The sequence below is a fragment of the Fusarium phalaenopsidis genome (assembly GCF_050370095.1).
Source record: "Fusarium phalaenopsidis strain FUZ10S chromosome Unknown contig_32304, whole genome shotgun sequence".
NCBI lineage: Eukaryota > Fungi > Ascomycota > Sordariomycetes > Hypocreales > Nectriaceae > Fusarium > Fusarium phalaenopsidis.
The window spans coordinates 2,357,460-2,375,210 of NW_028145404.1; the positions used below are offsets into that span (position 1 = coordinate 2,357,460).

Here is a 17,751-nt window from a genome sequence, read left to right on the forward strand (position 1 = left end):
GTCGGTGGCGACCTAGGTGATGAGCCCATCGACATGTGGTTAAGCAAAAGCGGCGTAAGGCAGTACAGATTGCAAGTGTAAAATGATAGAACAAGGGAGCGATGGGAAATAAAAGAATTACAGATGGCAAAATGGAAGATGATAGAATCTAAGGATAAATGAATGATGCACTCGAGTCGAGGTGTTGAGATGGGACAGGAGCGTTTGGGAGGGTGTCCCCTAAAGAGGCAAGTACAAACAAGGGGGGTCTGGATGGAAGCCCGGTTGATACGAAATACGACGCTAGTCAATAGCGTTAGTTTGCAGCAAGCGACAAGACCTTAAATCGACGATGGCAGGGGATGTCTCAGGGTCTGAGTGGGCGTGGAGAATATCGACGTGTTCAACATGTAAAGAGAAACGTGACGGGACGGCAGCTGCGTCTTGTACTCAGGACTCGAGCTTCGAGGCAGTCCTTAAGTGATCGTCGAGATGGTCCTACAACGCGCAAAGGGGGTTCCAAGTCAGCTTCGCTTAAGAGATGGTGTTAGAAATTGCTGGGCGATGAGCAAGCAAGCATCATGGGTGCCTGGATTCCTAAATCAGGACACAATACGGGGCACGGCCGCGGATCACATCGCGTAAATTCCCTAATCTGGGCCAACACGACAGGCGTCCGCGTCTCTGCTGTGTGAGGAATAGATACCCAGACTCTTGCAGTGGCCATCATGACTGCGTGGATATCGTCATGGGGCGGGAGGCCGTTGGCAAGTCATTAGCTGCATCTTCATCTGCCACGAGCCAATGGCGGGAGGGTCATTTGGATATCCCAGCAGACCCACGGGTAAGCCCTCGGGTTCGGGTTGTTGTTGAATCCGACAAGAGCGAGCAGTCCAAGCCAATTAACGGGCGGGAATATGCATGTTTAGTGGGACTGTAATCTGTGTCGAGATTTTAATGTACAGCACAGCGCAACCAACCATGAGGCCGAAGGATGGTCAATTATCACCCGGATCTCAAATCCGCGTATAGAATTGTTTTCCCCATCATGAATAACTTTGTTCACAGATAGAGTTTCACTTGTAGACTCGTTGATAGCTATGGTGATTCAAATTGGTTAAAAAATCATCAAACATCGACAGATCCCGTCAATTCCATGGATGCCAAGTATCCGCACCTACAGGCAACAATCTCGGCGCGCCGATTCACCAAAGTCTGTCAGACGCCTGAAACAAATGTACAGTACATAGATCTATCCAACTGTCATACTAGACACATTTTCGTAACAGGAAACAAAAGTATCATAAACTTAAACGTCTGCCTTACTAGTGACACTAACCTCAGGCACCTAAATTACTCGACCCCCGTGGTGACGACGCCAACGCCTCATGGCCTCATGCAATTTCACCACATGTCGAGGCTGAAAATCCACAAAAAAGCCAAACCGCAAAGCAGATGCGCCATCTTTCTTGGCTTCACCAATAGAGTTGACGCGAAATGTTGGCGTTACTCGGCAGTGGTTGCCTCTTCAACTAGCTCGTCGCCGAGTCTGCCTTTTACTCCGACACAGGACGGATGATTCACATCCATTGCTTTGGGGAGCATCCCGGTGAAGGTCTATCCACACGCCGTTTCACTTACAGAACAAGGACCCGCGACTCCACGGAACCGGGGGCACGGCTCGAGAACGGACGTTCGAGACACCCAGAGCCCGCATCCGGAGCTGAAAGGAAGTAGCAATACTTGGGGAGACAAGGCCGGACATCTTTTCTTTCAAGCATATCGGCTCTCCAATGGCACGACTTGAACTATCCAATGAAAGAAATATCATATTCTTCACAAGGAAAGTTGAAAATCCCTTCTCTAGATCTCTAGAACATCGCTACCCATGATAACTTCAAAAACAAGCAATGGTGACGAAGCTATCGAGGCGCAGCTGCAAGCCCCTCGACTCGCAAATTGGCTAGCTAGATGTTTGCAACCATGTCTTCTTAAGCTTGTTGTTTACCTTGCAGATAGTTGAGGACGCATTCCTCGCTTAATACATAGGTAAGCTCTCATGGATCGCCCTGCAGGCTTGAAGCATGAGTGAAAGGGGAGGCCGTGATACGTCAGCCTTGTCGGGTCGAGCTCATCACGACAAACCCGCTCGACCAGGACCCTGACCATGTAAATAAATTGCCCCTCGCATTTGCCCCTCATACCCCTCCATCACAGGGGATCAAGCTTCGATACAGGGCATTGGCTGTCCATAATTCAGGCCACAACCAGCCCATACAGCAGACGCCCCGCCAAGTCGTCTCTTTGGGCCGTGGATGGACGGGAGTCATCTTGCCGTGGAAATTTTTCTGGACCAGGCACAATTGGCTTCTGCTCCAGGTCGGTCGGGTCAGAAAAAGCGTGACGCATTGGATCGCCCGCCGCTTGCATGACTACAGGACAGCCCGTGTACCAGTCATAGAGTGGGCTCCAGTTTGGCATAGAAACCTCACGTCCTCCCACCAAAAGGTCAAGGCATGAAGCCAAAGCCAGCCTCGGCCAAATTTTCTCTGGCCAGATCAACATTGGCGTCCTCAACTGCGTCTTGTTACCTTACACGGCCATTGACATCTATTGCCGCTGCTTCTTCTGTTTCATATCTATCCTCTCACGGCCCTCCTTCCTGTCTGGGCCGCCGTCCTCGTCCGTCCGTCAACGGCCTGGGCCCCTCCATCAAAGGCTTTTCTCAGCCCCGCCACTCTTCTTCCTCTTCCTCCACCACTGCCCCGCGTCCCACGAGATCCCAACAACCACACAATATGGCGCCCAAGAACAAGTTTGAGCTCAAGACCCCCAAGGGCACAAAAGACTGTGAGTTTGTCCCCTCCATTATACATCCGACCGCGAATCGCAAGTCCTGACACTGCGCGGAGGGGAGGGCAAGGATATGGTCATCCGTGACCACATCTTCAACACCATCACCCAAGTCTTCAAGCGCCACGGCGGAGTCACCATCGATACCCCCGTCTTCGAGCTCAGAGAAATCCTCGCCGGCAAGTATGGCGAGGACAGCAAGCTCATCTACGACCTCGCCGATCAGGGCGGCGAGATCTGCTCTCTCCGATACGACTTGACCGTCCCCTTCGCCCGTTTCCTCGCCATGAACAAGGACATCCAGAACATCAAGCGATATCACATTGCCAAGGTCTACCGCAGAGATCAGCCTGCCATGACCAAGGGTCGAATGCGGGAGTTTTACCAGTGCGATTTCGATATTGCCGGCACCTACGACGCTATGCTGCCCGACGCCGAGGTTATTCGCATCATCTCTGAGGTGTTTGAGGGACTTGGTTGGAACGGCGCCTACACGATCAAGATGAACCACCGCAAGATTCTCGACGGCATTTTCCAGGTCTGCGGTGTCCCTGAAGACAAGATTCGCACTATCTCCTCGGCTGTCGACAAGCTGGACAAGCTGCCATGGGCCGATGTTCGCAAGGAGATGACCGAAGAGAAGGGCCTTGACGGCGAGGTGGCTGACCGAATTGGCGAGTGGGTTATTCTCAAGGGCAAGCAGGACCTCCTCGAGAAGCTCCAGAACAACGAGAGCCTGGCAGCCAACGAGTCGATGAAGAAGGGCATGGCAGATCTTGCTCTGCTCTTCGAGTACCTCGAGGCTTTCAACGTGCTGGACCGGGTATCCTTCGATCTCAGCTTGGCCCGTGGTCTTGATTATTACACCGGCCTTATCTATGAGGTCGTCACAGAGGGTTCTGCTCCCCAAGTGGCGCCCGGCCACGAGGATGAGGCCCCCAAGCCCTCGAAAAAGAAGGGCAAGAAGGGATCCGACGACGATGACCGTTCCGGCGACCCGACAGTCGGTGTAGGCAGTGTTGCTGCTGGTGGCCGCTACGACAACCTTGTCGGCATGTTCTCTGGCAAGAACCAGATCCCTTGCGTCGGCATTTCGTTCGGTGTTGACCGAATCTTTTCCATTACCAAGGCCAGGATGGCGGCCGAGAAGAACTCGGCTGTCCGTGGCAACGATGTCGATGTCTACGTCATGGCTTTTGGCAAGGGCTTCTTGAAGGAGCGCATGTCGGTTTGCACAAAGCTCTGGGAGGCTGGCATCAAGGTTGGTTGATGATACCCATGACTCACAATTTGTGAGCAAAAGCGAAGTACTAACATGGTTATCCAGGCCGAGTTCCTCTACAAGGTGAAGCCCAAGCTGCCAGCGCAGTTCAAGGCGGCTGAGGCCAACGGTGTCCCATTTGCCATTTTCCTTGGAGATGATGAGGTTGCGTCAGGCAAGGTCAAGATCAAGGAGATGGGACTCCAGGATGGTCACCCCGAAAAGGAGGGTATCCTTGTGGATCTCGCAGATATGGCCAAGGAGGTCAAGGTCCGACTCCAGCGAAAGCGAGAGCTAGACCACCTGACAAGACAAGCTGAAGGTCTGCGAGTTGTCCACGGCATCAAGGGTGACGAGGTAAAGGATGGAGAGAAGAAGACCGAGGCCCAACCCGAGGCTGCCGCTCCTGAAGCTGCCGCCCCTGAGGCAAGCCCTGCGGCAGAGGAGCAAACTCCTACAAATCCCGTCGCATAGGCTTGACGTGATGAAATAAAAACAGTTGAAATGATGGTCAAGAATTGATAGTCAAGGCGTTCTGTGTTATTTGATAGATGGAGGTAAACAGCCAGTCTAGAGGAGTCTATGGGGTTGTTGATAAAATGGAAGGAAAGGAAGGATCTCACCTCAATACTATCTGGGTAAGTACCTGTTCTGTCTGGACCTGCCTCTGCCGAGTCCTCCGCATCGGAAAGAGAGGTTATTCCGTGATGCGCTATCAATAACGTCGTGCCGTGGCATCCATTCTTAACCTAGCGTCGCCACTCCAGTTTCTCCCTGCGACAGAGAGGGGTTTGCTTGTTTGATCGACCAAGCGAGGCTTCAAGGTCTCAGTCTGTGATAAAAAGCATAGAGCCTCCAACGATGGGGCTTCTGATCGCGTCTCCCAGGCAGGAGGGAGACACCAAGACGCGTGGGCATCCTCAGATGGCCAGCCAGCCAGCCCAATGCGGTACAGAACGTTCCGCGCCCAGCCCCCCAGCCCCCAGCCCACGGTCCCATCCGACGTTCTCGAGCGATGAGGGCTTGATGGAGACCCCGAAAACAAGAGGCGGGGAGCGCGCGTGATGGACACTTGGCGGATTGAGGCTCATGTTAACCGAGACGCAGGTCCCATGGAAGTTGTGCGCCTCTGGCAGCAGTTATACCCGAAGATCCAGCTCGAACGAGATGAAGGGCACGCACCGATGCTGGGCAAGGGAGTTGCAATTGCAACCGCAACTACAACCGTCGAGCGGGATGAGCCGTGTGTTTTCTCTCGTGTCACTGTCCCGCGCTGTCCGTGCCACAAAGCTCTGTCCTCAATAGGCTTGGGAACTGAACCTTGGCTATTGGGGTTGCCCGTGGCCATCCCGACCACCTGGAGCCGACAGGTTGGCGTTTCGTCTTGTTACACCACCCTTCGCGGGACCGATGGCGAGAGCAGATCAACATAAGGTCTATTCTCTTTGTTCGTTATTGTCCGCTATTCCGTCATTCTGCTCTCTTCTCCCTTGGTCCAGAGAGTTCCACCTCCCTCTACGTCACCGCCAATCCTCAAGGCTCACCGACCTCCAACTCCAGGGGCTCTTTTCTTCTTCCTGATGCAAGTGCCGGCCCAAGCCCGAGGAGAGGGAGAGCAAAAAACCCACCTGGAGACAAGGACGGGCTCAGGCGAAGCGTGGGTCTGCCGGGTACGGGCGGCGGGCAGCGGGGAGAGGAGGGTCAGGATGATCTCTCGGAAGGCCGGCGCCGCACCTAGGCCCTAGCCGGACCAGTCGAGCTCCGCAAGATCGTGGGTTTTTCTTTTGATCGCCTTCCTTTTTTTCATGCGAGACTTGCTAGCTATGGTGTTCCCCATCGGAGCAGGGGAAAGGAAACTAGTGTGCAAAATCCCTTGCAGCGGTGTCTCTCTTTGAACCCGACACGTCGGATGGGGCACAACTGAGAGAAAGATAAGACCGACTTTTCTCCCTCGAGTGAGGATAGAAAACAGAGGCTAAACTTGTCATCATCGGCTTTGTGTGTGTGTGCCCGTGAGAGCGTGGTGTGTGTGGTGTCTGGCTATTGTATCCATGTCTTTGTGTTAGTCTGCTTGCCTGCTCGACGGCCAACGTACGACAACCTGGATTCATGGCATCTCGACCTGAATCCTGACCTTCTTTTGTTCGAATCCACAGGCTCAGAGAAATCCTTTCATTTCCAGTGTTCCTCTCTCCTCACCCTCATTTCCGCTACGCCTTCACTTACACCAACAAACGATTCATCATCGTCATCACGACAAAGTCGCAACACCACCCAGCAACCAGCCAAGAGCTCGGCGCCGCTGACACAAGGACGAGACCAAGCCCAAGAGCGATCTTCGTTCCCCAGAGATCGGTATTCCCGACGACAGAGTGGTATCGACGCTAGAAGTATTTGGTTTGTACTCATCACCTGGTCAACTTTTGGACTGGCTAGATGGCTCGCTCAAGTGGCGCTCCTATACTCAACACCAACCGCTTTCGGATGTGTATGAATTCCATTGTCATCTCTTTAACTACCCGCAACCACCTTGGCCGCACAGATCGACTTTTTTTCTCAGAAATTCATCTCTGCCCGCTCATCAGCCGACCAGACTCGTTGCTTCTCCTCTCTGGTTCTTGACGCAACAACGCGCACTCAATCTCGGCCCGGCCCTCTCGCAACCTCCTGCTCTCACTTACACCTTGTGTCGCCGCCCTTTATTGACACATTGTCTCACCAATCAGCCCGCCGGACGACTCAGACGCGGATTCCTCCCTCCCCTCCTTGCCCCGAGAGACGGGTGCCTAAGCAGAGACATCTGGCACGCCACAGACCTTTAGACTCTGTCCTACCCATCAGGTCCCCAGTCATCTATCCCCCCATAGGATCGACCCACGAAGAGCTGAAAGGATTGACAAACCACCTACTGTACCCATCACGGGCAACAACATATTGGCATATTGGCCACACAAACCTTCGCCACGCCACGCGCGCCGCCGCCCTCAGTCCGGACTCTTATATCGCAACGCCCCCCGGAACAGCCTCTGCCTCCACTTCTACCTCTAGGTCTCGACCTCCAAGCCCCGGATACGAGCCCTCTTCCTGCTCTTGTGTAGGATATCACTCACCGTCATGGCTGCTCTGTTGCCTCACGCAATCCCTCCAGCCACCACTCCGACCTGGCCATCCCGATCTACCTCGCTGCCCATGTCAATGCGCCAGGAGTCTTGTCGCGCCTCGGCTGCCGAGGCCAAGTCGCCCGACTACCTCCCTCAGTCGCTCTTGGAGTCGCTACATGGCATGCCGCTCACTTCCGATGAATGGTCCAAGGCTATCGCCGACGTCAAGAGGGAGTATCTCAACCGCCGCTACCGTCCTTGTGCGACGCGATGTTGTGAGATCTTGGATAACATCAAGGACTCTGTAAGTCACTGTTGAGATTAATCATCACCATATAGACGACTAACATCACGCAGAGTGTCATTGAGCCTGCCTATCTCATCTACCTTCACTTCTACGCGGCCAGCTCTTTGGAGATGCTCGCCCGTGCTCTCAACCAAGGCTCTGCAACACGCACTTCCCTCCTTCACCAGGCCCGTGATCATTACCAACGCGCTTCCACCCTCATCAACGCTGCCGACTCAGCTGTCGGTCCAGCCCTCCTCCGCAGACCCTCTGGCACTACCACCACCCTCCCCAGTCTTCACTCCGCCGACAGCTCAGTCAGCTCCTATGCCTCGTCGACATGGACCTCATCCCACGGGGCCTCCCCGGCCTCCTCTATCTCGTCGATCCAGGACACACCTCGCCCCAAGCGCAAGAAGCGTGTGACTTTTAGTGAAGTGCCCATCGAACTCCTCGAGCGCCCCGACTCGCCGACCCTAGGCCTCGGCAGCTTGCTGGGATCCGTCCGCTCAGCGTCGCCCGATCCCCTTGACGCCGAGTCTTCCGTCATGCCGGCACCCATCCGGCCCTCGGCCCCTCTCCCCCGATCATGCCTCACCCCACGCTCTGCCCCGGCCGAGTCCGTCTCCTATTCCGACTCTGAACTCGACCCCTTCCGCCACGCGCGCTCGGTGCATCGCTACAGCGCTCTTCTGACCAGCCTGCAGCGACAGGTCTTTCGGCATCTGACCTTTATTGAGTCAGAGCTTCTTGAGATAGTCGCTCAAGAGGCAGTGCCACCATCTCCTGTTTCCGTTATGGTGGTGCATCCTGTGCATCCTTCCATCGATGCGGGCCGCTCACCGGAACTGCAGGCCCGCATAGAGCGGCTGCGGGCCAAAGGGTGGGAACGCAAGCGGTTCGATGCACGGCGCTATGAGGAGCTTCGCGAGAGCGCCGTGGCGGACCTGGTAGATTGAGTTTGTCCACCACATCAGTTCTCCGATGTTTTTCGGTGTTGATAAGGTCTTGGAGGTTACAGTTCTTGTTCTATTCAATCATGTATGTATGTATGTGTGTATGTAAAAAGAGTTCAACGATATCACGAGGAAGAATTGCAGAAATATGGCGGAAAACGAGCGTCGGATTGGAGGGTAGGATGTATAGGTACCTGCTCGGCAAGAAAAGACTGGATCTTTATCAAAAAAGGATTAGTTGTACCCATCAGAAAAGACTGGATCTTGAGGGCAGCAGGAATTGGGCGAGTAGTTGGTTGCTTTAACGATACCACTTCCATATAGAGAACAACGAGTAACGGATTCAAAAGATGAATGACTTGATTTCACCACCTCCTTATTGTCACCTTTTTCAAAGCATTGCCTGAAATCAAAACGCTTCCAATCAAATCGACACGATATGATCACTTGTAATGACCTGCCTCTTCCTATCCATCTCATCTTGCTGACCCCAACCTCTCTCGAGCGGGCTCATACCAGCCCGTTTCGGCGGCATCAACTATAGACCCAAAATCCCTTCAATATCCGGCTGATGACATGCAGCCGCATGGCCTTTCGCCCGTAGTTTGTAAATGCAATGATTCTCTTTAAGCCTGGAAGCTGCGGCGCTTGGCTTCCTTCTGGACCTCCTCGGTGACACGCAACACCTCCTTCTCCTCCTTGTCGTCGGCAAGCTTGGCTCTGGCGACCTCGCTGAAAATGGCCGACAGATCCGAGTTCTCGGGATCCTCCTCTTGCTCCCTGAGCTTCTGGATTCGGGCCTGGAGCTTGATCTTCTCGATGATGCGCCTGAAGCGGCTTCTCGCGCGGAACGACTTGATCTCGGGCAACAGGTTGTGGTCGGTGGCGTTCTTGCCGCTGAGCCAGATGTGGCCCAAGGCTTCCTGTATGGTAAAGTCAGCCGTCTTATCTTCCACAGCCTACGTGCGTCATCTTACCTCGCTAGTCCAGCGCTGATCGGGGTCGGGGTTGATCAAGTGCAGGATGAAGTCCTTGGCGTCGTTACTGACATCCTTCCAGTATCGCTCGTGGAAAACGACAGAGCCATCGGTGCACTCTCTGATCAGGTCCTGAAGGTTTTCGCTTCGGAAGGGAGAGTAGCCGCAGAGCAGGGTGTAGGTGATGACACCCATGGACCACATATCAACCGGCTTGCCGTGACCCTCCTTGCGCATCACTTCGGGGGCGGCATAGCCGAAAGAGCCTGCCATAGTCTTGAGGGACTCGCCCTTGCCATCGAGCATCTTGGCGATGCCGAAATCAGCAAGGACGAGATCGGAGTCGGGGTCCCTGCTCAGGTAGAGCAGGTTCTCGGGCTTGAGATCTATTGAGCCGCGTCAGTTGGTGCGGTACAGCATGGTTGCCCCGCATCACTGTACCTCTGTGGACGATCTGGTTCTTGTGCAGGAAATCGACTGCAAGCAGAACCTGCTTGATAGTTTCGGCGGCATCCTTCTCGGTGAACTTGCCCTGCTCGCAAATACGATCGAAGAGCTCACCGCCGGTCGCGAGCTGTGTGACAATATAGAACTTGTCCTGCAAAACAAAGGTGGGTAAGCTTCGATGTGGGTGAACGAGGGGTACGTGCCCAAGGTGGCAGCGCAGCGCAGTGGAGGGGAGGGGAGCTTACCCTCGACTCGAACCAGTCGACAAACTTGACAATGTGAGGATGCTTGAGCTTCTGGAGCATCTCGAGCTCGTCGTAGACCATCTGCTCGTTACCCTTGACATTTCGCTTCAGGATAATCTTGACGGCCACCTTGCCCGTGGGGCCATCAGCCTCACGAACGACACCATATGTTCCAGCACCGAGGGTTCGACCGAATCTGTATTTGGCCCTATACGCAAAGATTGTTTGTTAGGGTCTGCTGGATCTGGATCTGGACTCGGGTGGAGCGAGGGAGGGTAATTCGGGTTGCGTACTTCTTATCGTAGCTCTCGGGTTGGCCGTGAAGCCGGTTCAGCATGCCTGCGACTATCGAGGTGGAAGCCATGGTCAGCAAATGGATCAGAAGGTGTGTGAAGGAACAGCGACGACGAGGCCCAAACTGCCAGCACAAGGACACGATGTCGAGCGCAAGAGAGGCGGGACAAGAAGAGAAGCTGACGGCGCCAAAGCGGGGAGAGGAATGAGGCTGCGGATAGTCGCAACTTACAGCTCATGGTGGCACTTATGGCGGGGTAGCGTCCAGTTCCCGTTGGGCTTTTGGTGATTGAAAAAAAAGATACAACGGGAGCAACGGCGAGCCCGTAAGCTGATGCGATGTCGGTATCCGGAGCTGAGGCGCTCTGCCGTGCGACAATGGAGTTGGGAGAGTCCAAGGGGAGGGCGACGAAGCCTTGGGGATGAGGGAGGAGGGAGAGTACCTAAGTAGGTGAGATGGATGGATGGATATCGACGGGCGTGGAGCTGGAGGGGACGAGACGACAATGGGTGAGGATGGGAGGTCCTTGTTAATTAGCTTGCGACAGCTGAGCTGAACTGAATGGACCTGCTCGGACTCCCTGCAGCGGCCTCCCCTCCCAGTGGATGGATGGACGCCCACTGGGCTGGGGCTGCTTGTCGTCAGCAAAGTTTAGGTGCCTTGCGCACCATTTTCCCGTTGTTATGTTAGGGGACTTTAGCACTAGCGCCCCCTGAACCGGTCATCCATAGACGGTCCTGGCGGGGCGACCGCACCTCCATCCAAGGATTCTCGGGATGCACTCCATCCCGTTCACTCCATCCATCATCCCAGCCCGCTCCTGGTATGTGGATGGATGGATGGATGCGTCAGGCTGAGCCAGTTACGCCTGTGGCTCAGTCAGCCGCAAATGCAGCCGCGAAACGAACGATCCGTTGCACGGAGAGGCTGAGCGCGCCATGTCAGATTGTCTGCCATCCAATCTGCCAATGAAGTATTCCGGCAACCTCCAGAGAGTTGTCTCCTCCTTGTTGGCCCCTCCGTATTCATCATGTGAAAAAAAAATATGGAAACCTGAGAGGGTCCGCTTCGAGATGGCAATGGATCCATTTTCTCGCGAAACGCCGTGTGGCTGAGCACCTTGTCTTTCCAGGTTCGCAAGCCCTTGACCCAACCGACACTCGTACAATCCTATGGATGGAGATGCCGAGTTCCTTGCTCACCTCCTGCGTCTTTTCCAATTGGGGATAGGAGGAATGCCTCATCAGACGGATCCAGCCCTACGAGGCTGTCTAGCTTGGTATGGCTATTCATGACTCCGAATATCCCATGTTGATGGAGGCCTCAGTCAATCGAAGACTTGTTGCCTCGTCGAGACATATCCAGGTCTTCGACGAACTCCCTAGTCTTTGGGTAACCCTCCAGCGCAGCATCAGTCAAGTTGTTATTTGACTGCTTACTGCTCCTGGCGATATCTACCCGCAGTTGGCTAAGATCATGGGTAAGCGCATACGCACATCTACCAATAGGCACCACGGAACTTGCATAGAACTGCCCATCCAGTACAGTCAGCGTTTTAACACCCGCGCAAGTCGAAAACTCCCAGAACACTCATATCATATCCCAGGTTCATCTATAGTGATGAATAGCATCTTTCACATCTTAGGTTCGTAAGTGTTACAAGACGATCGAGCATCCTACACCCATGCTGGCCTGGCTACCCTTGAGGCCTCACTTTGGACATCATCGAGCTTGATTTTTTGTGATAATGCAGATTATTACAAGCGACTCGAGGGCAACTGAGACGTGCAGTCGTTAGGTTGGCCCTTCACCTCCTGATCTTCAGAGCGTCCTTTGGGCGCTGAAGACTTACATATGTGCTCTTGTTTGTATATGTTCGGTGATTTCGTCTGATGCGCACTTAGAAAGATCGGATGAAAACCTTTGGGAGTGTTTAGGTAGTTAGGCCCCGTTTCGGCAAGTCTAAAACCCCGTAGACAATTTCTGTTTTCACCACATATTATTGTCATGAACTTCCTGCAGCTGCATCTGCCTTCATACTTACCTAGCCTCTAGTGCCCAGGGTCTGGCGACACAAGCGTCGTGTTGTTCGCGGTCGGTAAGCCCACTCTCGCATGGACATGGGAATATAGATGCCATTCTTCAGGAACTTCATGCTTGCTTCTTAGTAGGGAAGCTTGACTGCAATGAGCTCAGATGCACCACAACTCAATTCTGGCGATATCTGGATAGGGACTTCAGACCTTGCCACGTCGCTGCGCCTGGCACACAATCAATAAGGACGAATCTAAATTCCTTCATGATTAGTGTCTTCTAGTTACTCTGATGATCATCTGGGCTAGAAGCATGCAGTCTTGTTCCTAGTGTATATGCCTAACCAAAGAGCAGGGAAGTCTGCCGACCACGTCACATACGGCCCAAACATGTTGGTTGCCGCTGGCGTCTGCAGGGACAGCGAATTGCCTTGTTTGAAGTCAGAGAAGATACTGAGTCAGAGTAGATACTGGCAAAGGCCTTGGAAGTGCAGCCGGTTGCATGTTACTCGCATGAATGCAAAGCACGTTATCAACTGTTGCAAGTAATTTTGCGTTGCGAGAGCCCAAACAATGAATGGATGTCACATCAGGACGTCTCACTGAATGCCTCTATGATCGACGCCATCCAATAGTACAACACGATCGGATTTATGGGTCGAGTCCTTGCTTGAATGATATCACCAGGTGACAGCGACTGGACGCAGCTTTTGGCGAAAAAGGCGGTACAAACAAGTCATGGACGACGTTTCAAACGAAAGAACCAGAGTCGAGGCCTTTGCAGAGACTAGCCGCCAACTGTTTAGCCTCGCTAAGCCACGCAGAAGCGACAGGCTTTGAGGCTGTTGCCAGGTCGTAAAGGTACCTCCGGGGCATCCAATGTGGGTGCAGCGCCGCAAGCGGCCCCTCCCAGCAGGTGGTGTTTCTGATTCTCAGTTCCACAGAGCATGCCCGACGACAAATCCTCCCACCTGCAACCCGCACATCATCGCCATCGACGCCTTTCCCGCTGAATCAATCAATACCCAGACTCCCCGAGCACATTCTCAAACGGTCAATCATGGCTGGAGCCACAAGAGACAGGCGCCTGGTCAAGGAGCTGGGCAAGGTTTGTTCTCCCCTCCCTCTGCCTCCCTGGCCCGATCAACTGGGAGCCGAACTGACGCTGCTCGTCTGGCGCCCCGCAGATCCACAAGGACGGTCTGCCTCCGGGCATCAAGCTGCTGGACCGTGACGACAGCGTTGCCGGCGACTGGTACCTCGATATCCAAGTCCTCGACGAGAACCCCCTCTACAAAGGCCATACCTACCGGCTCAAGTTTCACTTCCCCAAGATGTACCCCATAGGTGCGCTTACGGATCCTCCGTGCTCCTACACCAAGCACCCTGCTAATTTCAACCAGAACCCCCCGAAGTCACATTTGATTTACGATCCGACCGTCCGATCCCCATGCACCCGCACATATACTCCAACGGCATCATCTGCCTTGATCTGCTCGGCCAGCAGGGCTGGAGCCCTGTCCAGAGTGTCCAGAGTGTCTGCATGAGCATCCAGAGCATGCTGACGAGCAACGACAAGAACGAGCGGCCCCCCGGTGACGAGGACTTTGTACGAGGCAACAAGCTGCGGCCCCGCGATATCGAGTTCCTTTACCACGATAACACCGTGTAGGGGGGAAAGGGGTTGAATATCTCCCCCAGAGGGCAAAACGGACGAAGTCCCGACTTTGGTATTTACACAGCATTCTTTTGGCGTTTGGGACGACCACCGGTGACGACGGAGACAAGGGCACCAGGCATGGCATTTTCGTTTACTGATGGAACACGGCTGTTTTTTTTTTTTTTTTTTGAAGATTTTAGCCGATTTATACGTGCCCGGCTGGGCTGTCTATGAGCGTCGAACCTACCTACCGTGCGTCAGGTGAAAAGGACTTGATCGAGCATGGATATCAGGAAGAAGCAGCTAGCGGATGCCCCATAAGCACTGTGACCATATAATGAATAAATAGGCTCCAAGGCCATTACGATAGCATGCTGAAGCGTCCGGTACTGTGTTTTGTTGATTGACTGGCTATGTGGCTGTGGACGGGCTGTCAGGAATATTGAACAGGGGAGCCCAACAAAAGATGCCGGGCTTGACAACAACCCCTCTATCAGGCACAGAACAAGGTAAGCCCTGGGGCCCTTTTGGATATTTTCTTATCAACATCAGAACACGTGAGACTATCACTATCTCTTAACTCACATACAGAATTAGATTGATGGTTGTTGACCGTGTAGATAGACCCAGGGTAGGCCTTAGACTAAGTCTTGAGGTTTGGCATTTTGTCAAATGTTTCTGTAACTAAAACCCATACGTGATAATACTGGGATAAACCTCTCAACCATATAATTCATTCAACAACCATTTCAATACCTACGCGGTGTCGCAAGGAGGTTCTTCACATGAAGCATCATCTCCGGCTATCGGCCCCACCATCGGGGCTGCCTGAAGGTCCCGGTCAGTGGACGCTAGCGAGGACTGCAGTGGCTGGAAGCTCCCCACTTTATTGCCGTCATCAGGATAGAAGCTCCAACGGCGGACCTCCATCCCATCAACTCGCATCCATATCCATCCGCCGCTCACTCCATCTCCCCAGTCTCTCAACTCCCCCCACCAACCGCGCCGAGCTGCCCTCCATGGCTCCTCGCACGGAATTCAGCACCGAGCAGATCCGCAACAAGGCTCGGAAAGACCTGCTGTATCTCCTTGAAGGTGTATGTGTAGCCTCCTTCCCCACCGCCGTGGCCCGCGAGCCTCACTCTGGCCCTTTGCGCTGCTGCCTCAGCTCACACTTGGCTCTATCTAGGTTCGCGGAAAGAAGAACGTCGTCCTTGATCGAAGTCTCGTCGGCCCAATCGGAATTATAGTCAAAGTCGCCGTGCTTCAAGAGTATGGCGTTGACAAGTTCTTTATCCTTGAGAACGATAATGTCGACACCAGCCAGCGCAATGTCGTCTTCATTGCCCGGGGCGAATGCGGCCGCCATGCCGAGGCAATAGCAGGTTTGTGAAGCTACTCTTATTAGTGGAAGAACACTCTGACCATAAGCTCAGCCCAGATCAAACGTGTCCAGCGCGAGAGCCAGACGGCGCACGACTTTCACATCTTCTGGGTCCCGCGACGAACCCTCGTTTCCGACAAGCTCCTGGAAGAGGCCGGCGTGCTAGGCGATGTAAACATCTCTGAGCTGCCGTTGTCCTTCTTCCCTCTGGAGAAGGATGTCCTGTCCCTGGAGCTCGACGACTCATTCCGCGACCTCTACCTTTCGAAAGATGTGACACCAAACTTCCTCATGGCCAGAGCCCTTATGGAAATTCAGCAGAATCACGGACTATTTCCTCGCATTATTGGAAAAGGCGACAATGCAAAGCGTGTCGCAGATCTACTCGCACGTATGCGCCAGGAGCTCCTCGCCGGCGAGGATGCGACAGAAGCCAACAAGATTGGGTTGACCCCCAGTACAACCAATGAGAGCGTCATCATCATCGACCGCGAGGTCGACTTTGTCACGCCGCTACTCACTCAACTCACATACGAGGGCCTTATCGACGAGGTGTTTGAGATTCAGAACAACCAGACCAAGGTCGATACGACAGTGGTTGGTGCGCCAGCACAATCTTCGGCAGCAACATCACAAAGCCGCAAGCGAACGATTCAATTAGACTCAAGCGATAAACTCTACGAACAATTGCGAGACGCCAACTTTGCAATAGTTGGAAGCTTGCTCAACAAAGTTGCAAGGCGGCTACAAAAGGTGCAGAGCGACTACGAGAGTAAACATAAAACGAAGACCATTGCGGAGCTCAAGGACTTTGTCAGTCAGCTACCGGGGTATCAACAAGAGCAACAGAGCGCAAGGATCCACACTGGCTTGGCCGAAGAGATCATCAAGCACACTCGGACGGACCTTTTCAAGGGGCTCTTGGAGGTACAGCAGAACCTTGCTGCAGGTGCTGATCCGTCGAGCCAATTCGACGGCATCGAGGAGTTGATTGCACGAGATGCCCCTATGCGGGAGACGTTGAGGCTGCTCTGCATCTACTCGTGCATATCAGGAGGCATCAGGCCCAAGGAATTTGACCAATTCAGACGGCTTGTTCTCCAAGGCTACGGCTATCAGCACCTGCTCACACTCAACAATCTCGAGAAGCTACAACTCTTCTTGTCCAAATCATCGCCATTGGCTGGCATGATCCCCATCCCAGGCAACGCGGGAGCAACTGGCAACAAGACCAACTACACTTATCTACGCAAACAATTGCGTCTCATTGTTGATGAGGTTCAGGAGGACGACCCGAACGACATCTCGTATGTGTATAGTGGATACGCGCCTCTTTCAATCCGACTTGTACAATGCATTCTGCAAAAGCAGTATCTACTCTCTGTAACAAGAGGAAACGGCGCGAGCGCGGCGGGGGTGCCTCCTGGAGTAGGCACGCAAGGATGGCAGGGATTCGACGAGGCAGTCAAGCACGTTCGCGGTCAGACGTTCTATGAGCACCAGAAGGGCGAGGACAAGGCGGTCAAGGCGAGGGCGCTGCTCTCCGGAAGCGGTAACAAGCAGACCGTCTTTGTCGTCTTTGTCGGCGGCATTACGTTTACTGAAATTGCTGCTCTCAGATTCATCGCAAAGCAGGAGGAAGGTAAATACTCTCACAGTTCCCAATTTCCCCGCGATTGGATGCGATGTCTAACTGCTCGGTAGGACGAAGAAATATCGTGATTTGCACAACATCTATTATAAGCGGGAATAGAATGATGGATGCGGCGATCGAGAAAGAATCGTTTGCGAAGGAGAACGCGCCCGCGCCCGTTTCGACAAGCTGAGACGTTCGTCAGCGACTGTACGATATCTGGAATCATCTGGCTGGCTGATTGGCGCAATTTCGGTGGCATAGGCATTAGGGTATTATAATAGGCTAATTCAGCGACATAGAAATATTTCCTAAAACGGGAATTAAGCCGACGCGGACAATGAAGTCTCATTGAAGTCAGTGTGAGAAGTCGAGGATGAATGCCAATGTCGTTGGAATGAACTCGAGACCCACCTGCAAACGCGCATCTGATTCGGTGGTAGCGTCGCACGTGATCGAGAGTTGAGCGTTGCTTTCCGTATTCTGAGGGGCTCAATGGCTGACGATCGGGAGTTTCTCTAAGACGAGAAGGACCAACAACGGGTGACGGTCATTGAACGAAACGGACGATTTGTTTGGCCAAACATCGCAGTTTTGGCCATGGACTAATCGCCTCTCGCCGAATGTCGTTTAACCGCCGA

At 53.6% G+C, this 17,751-nt stretch overlaps 5 protein-coding genes across 5 annotated transcripts; 4 read left to right on the forward strand and 1 right to left on the reverse strand.

Annotated features, from left to right (window-relative positions):
• Positions 1–2,777: 2,777 nt before the first annotated feature.
• Positions 2,778–4,567, forward strand: LRP88_10007 (histidine--tRNA ligase; the record flags this gene model as incomplete). Its single annotated transcript, XM_083246480.1, has 3 exons — positions 2,778–2,829; positions 2,892–4,093; positions 4,160–4,567. The coding sequence occupies 3 exons, from the start codon at positions 2,778–2,780 to the stop codon at positions 4,565–4,567; spliced, it is 1,662 nt and encodes a 553-aa protein (XP_083097593.1).
• A 2,640-nt stretch (positions 4,568–7,207) lies between these two features.
• On the forward strand, positions 7,208–8,439 carry LRP88_10008 (uncharacterized protein; the record flags this gene model as incomplete). The annotated part of the gene is made up of 2 exons (XM_083246481.1): positions 7,208–7,498; positions 7,552–8,439. 2 exons carry the CDS (start codon positions 7,208–7,210, stop codon positions 8,437–8,439), a joined length of 1,179 nt encoding a protein of 392 aa, XP_083097594.1.
• A 623-nt stretch (positions 8,440–9,062) lies between these two features.
• LRP88_10009 (calmodulin-dependent protein kinase CMK2) lies at positions 9,063–10,469 on the reverse strand (the record flags this gene model as incomplete). The annotated part of the gene is made up of 5 exons (XM_083246482.1): positions 9,063–9,359; positions 9,414–9,799; positions 9,855–10,011; positions 10,106–10,313; positions 10,399–10,469. 5 exons carry the CDS (start codon positions 10,467–10,469, stop codon positions 9,063–9,065), a joined length of 1,119 nt encoding a protein of 372 aa, XP_083097595.1.
• Positions 10,470–13,493: 3,024 nt separating this feature from the next.
• LRP88_10010 (ubiquitin-conjugating enzyme/RWD-like protein) lies at positions 13,494–14,105 on the forward strand (the record flags this gene model as incomplete). The annotated part of the gene is made up of 3 exons (XM_083246483.1): positions 13,494–13,541; positions 13,621–13,780; positions 13,837–14,105. The coding sequence occupies 3 exons, from the start codon at positions 13,494–13,496 to the stop codon at positions 14,103–14,105; spliced, it is 477 nt and encodes a 158-aa protein (XP_083097596.1).
• A 1,007-nt stretch (positions 14,106–15,112) lies between these two features.
• LRP88_10011 (Sec1 family protein) lies at positions 15,113–17,542 on the forward strand (the record flags this gene model as incomplete). The annotated part of the gene is made up of 5 exons (XM_083246484.1): positions 15,113–15,190; positions 15,283–15,478; positions 15,530–17,119; positions 17,182–17,288; positions 17,486–17,542. The coding sequence occupies 5 exons, from the start codon at positions 15,113–15,115 to the stop codon at positions 17,540–17,542; spliced, it is 2,028 nt and encodes a 675-aa protein (XP_083097597.1).
• Between the last annotated feature and the right edge of the window lie 209 nt (positions 17,543–17,751).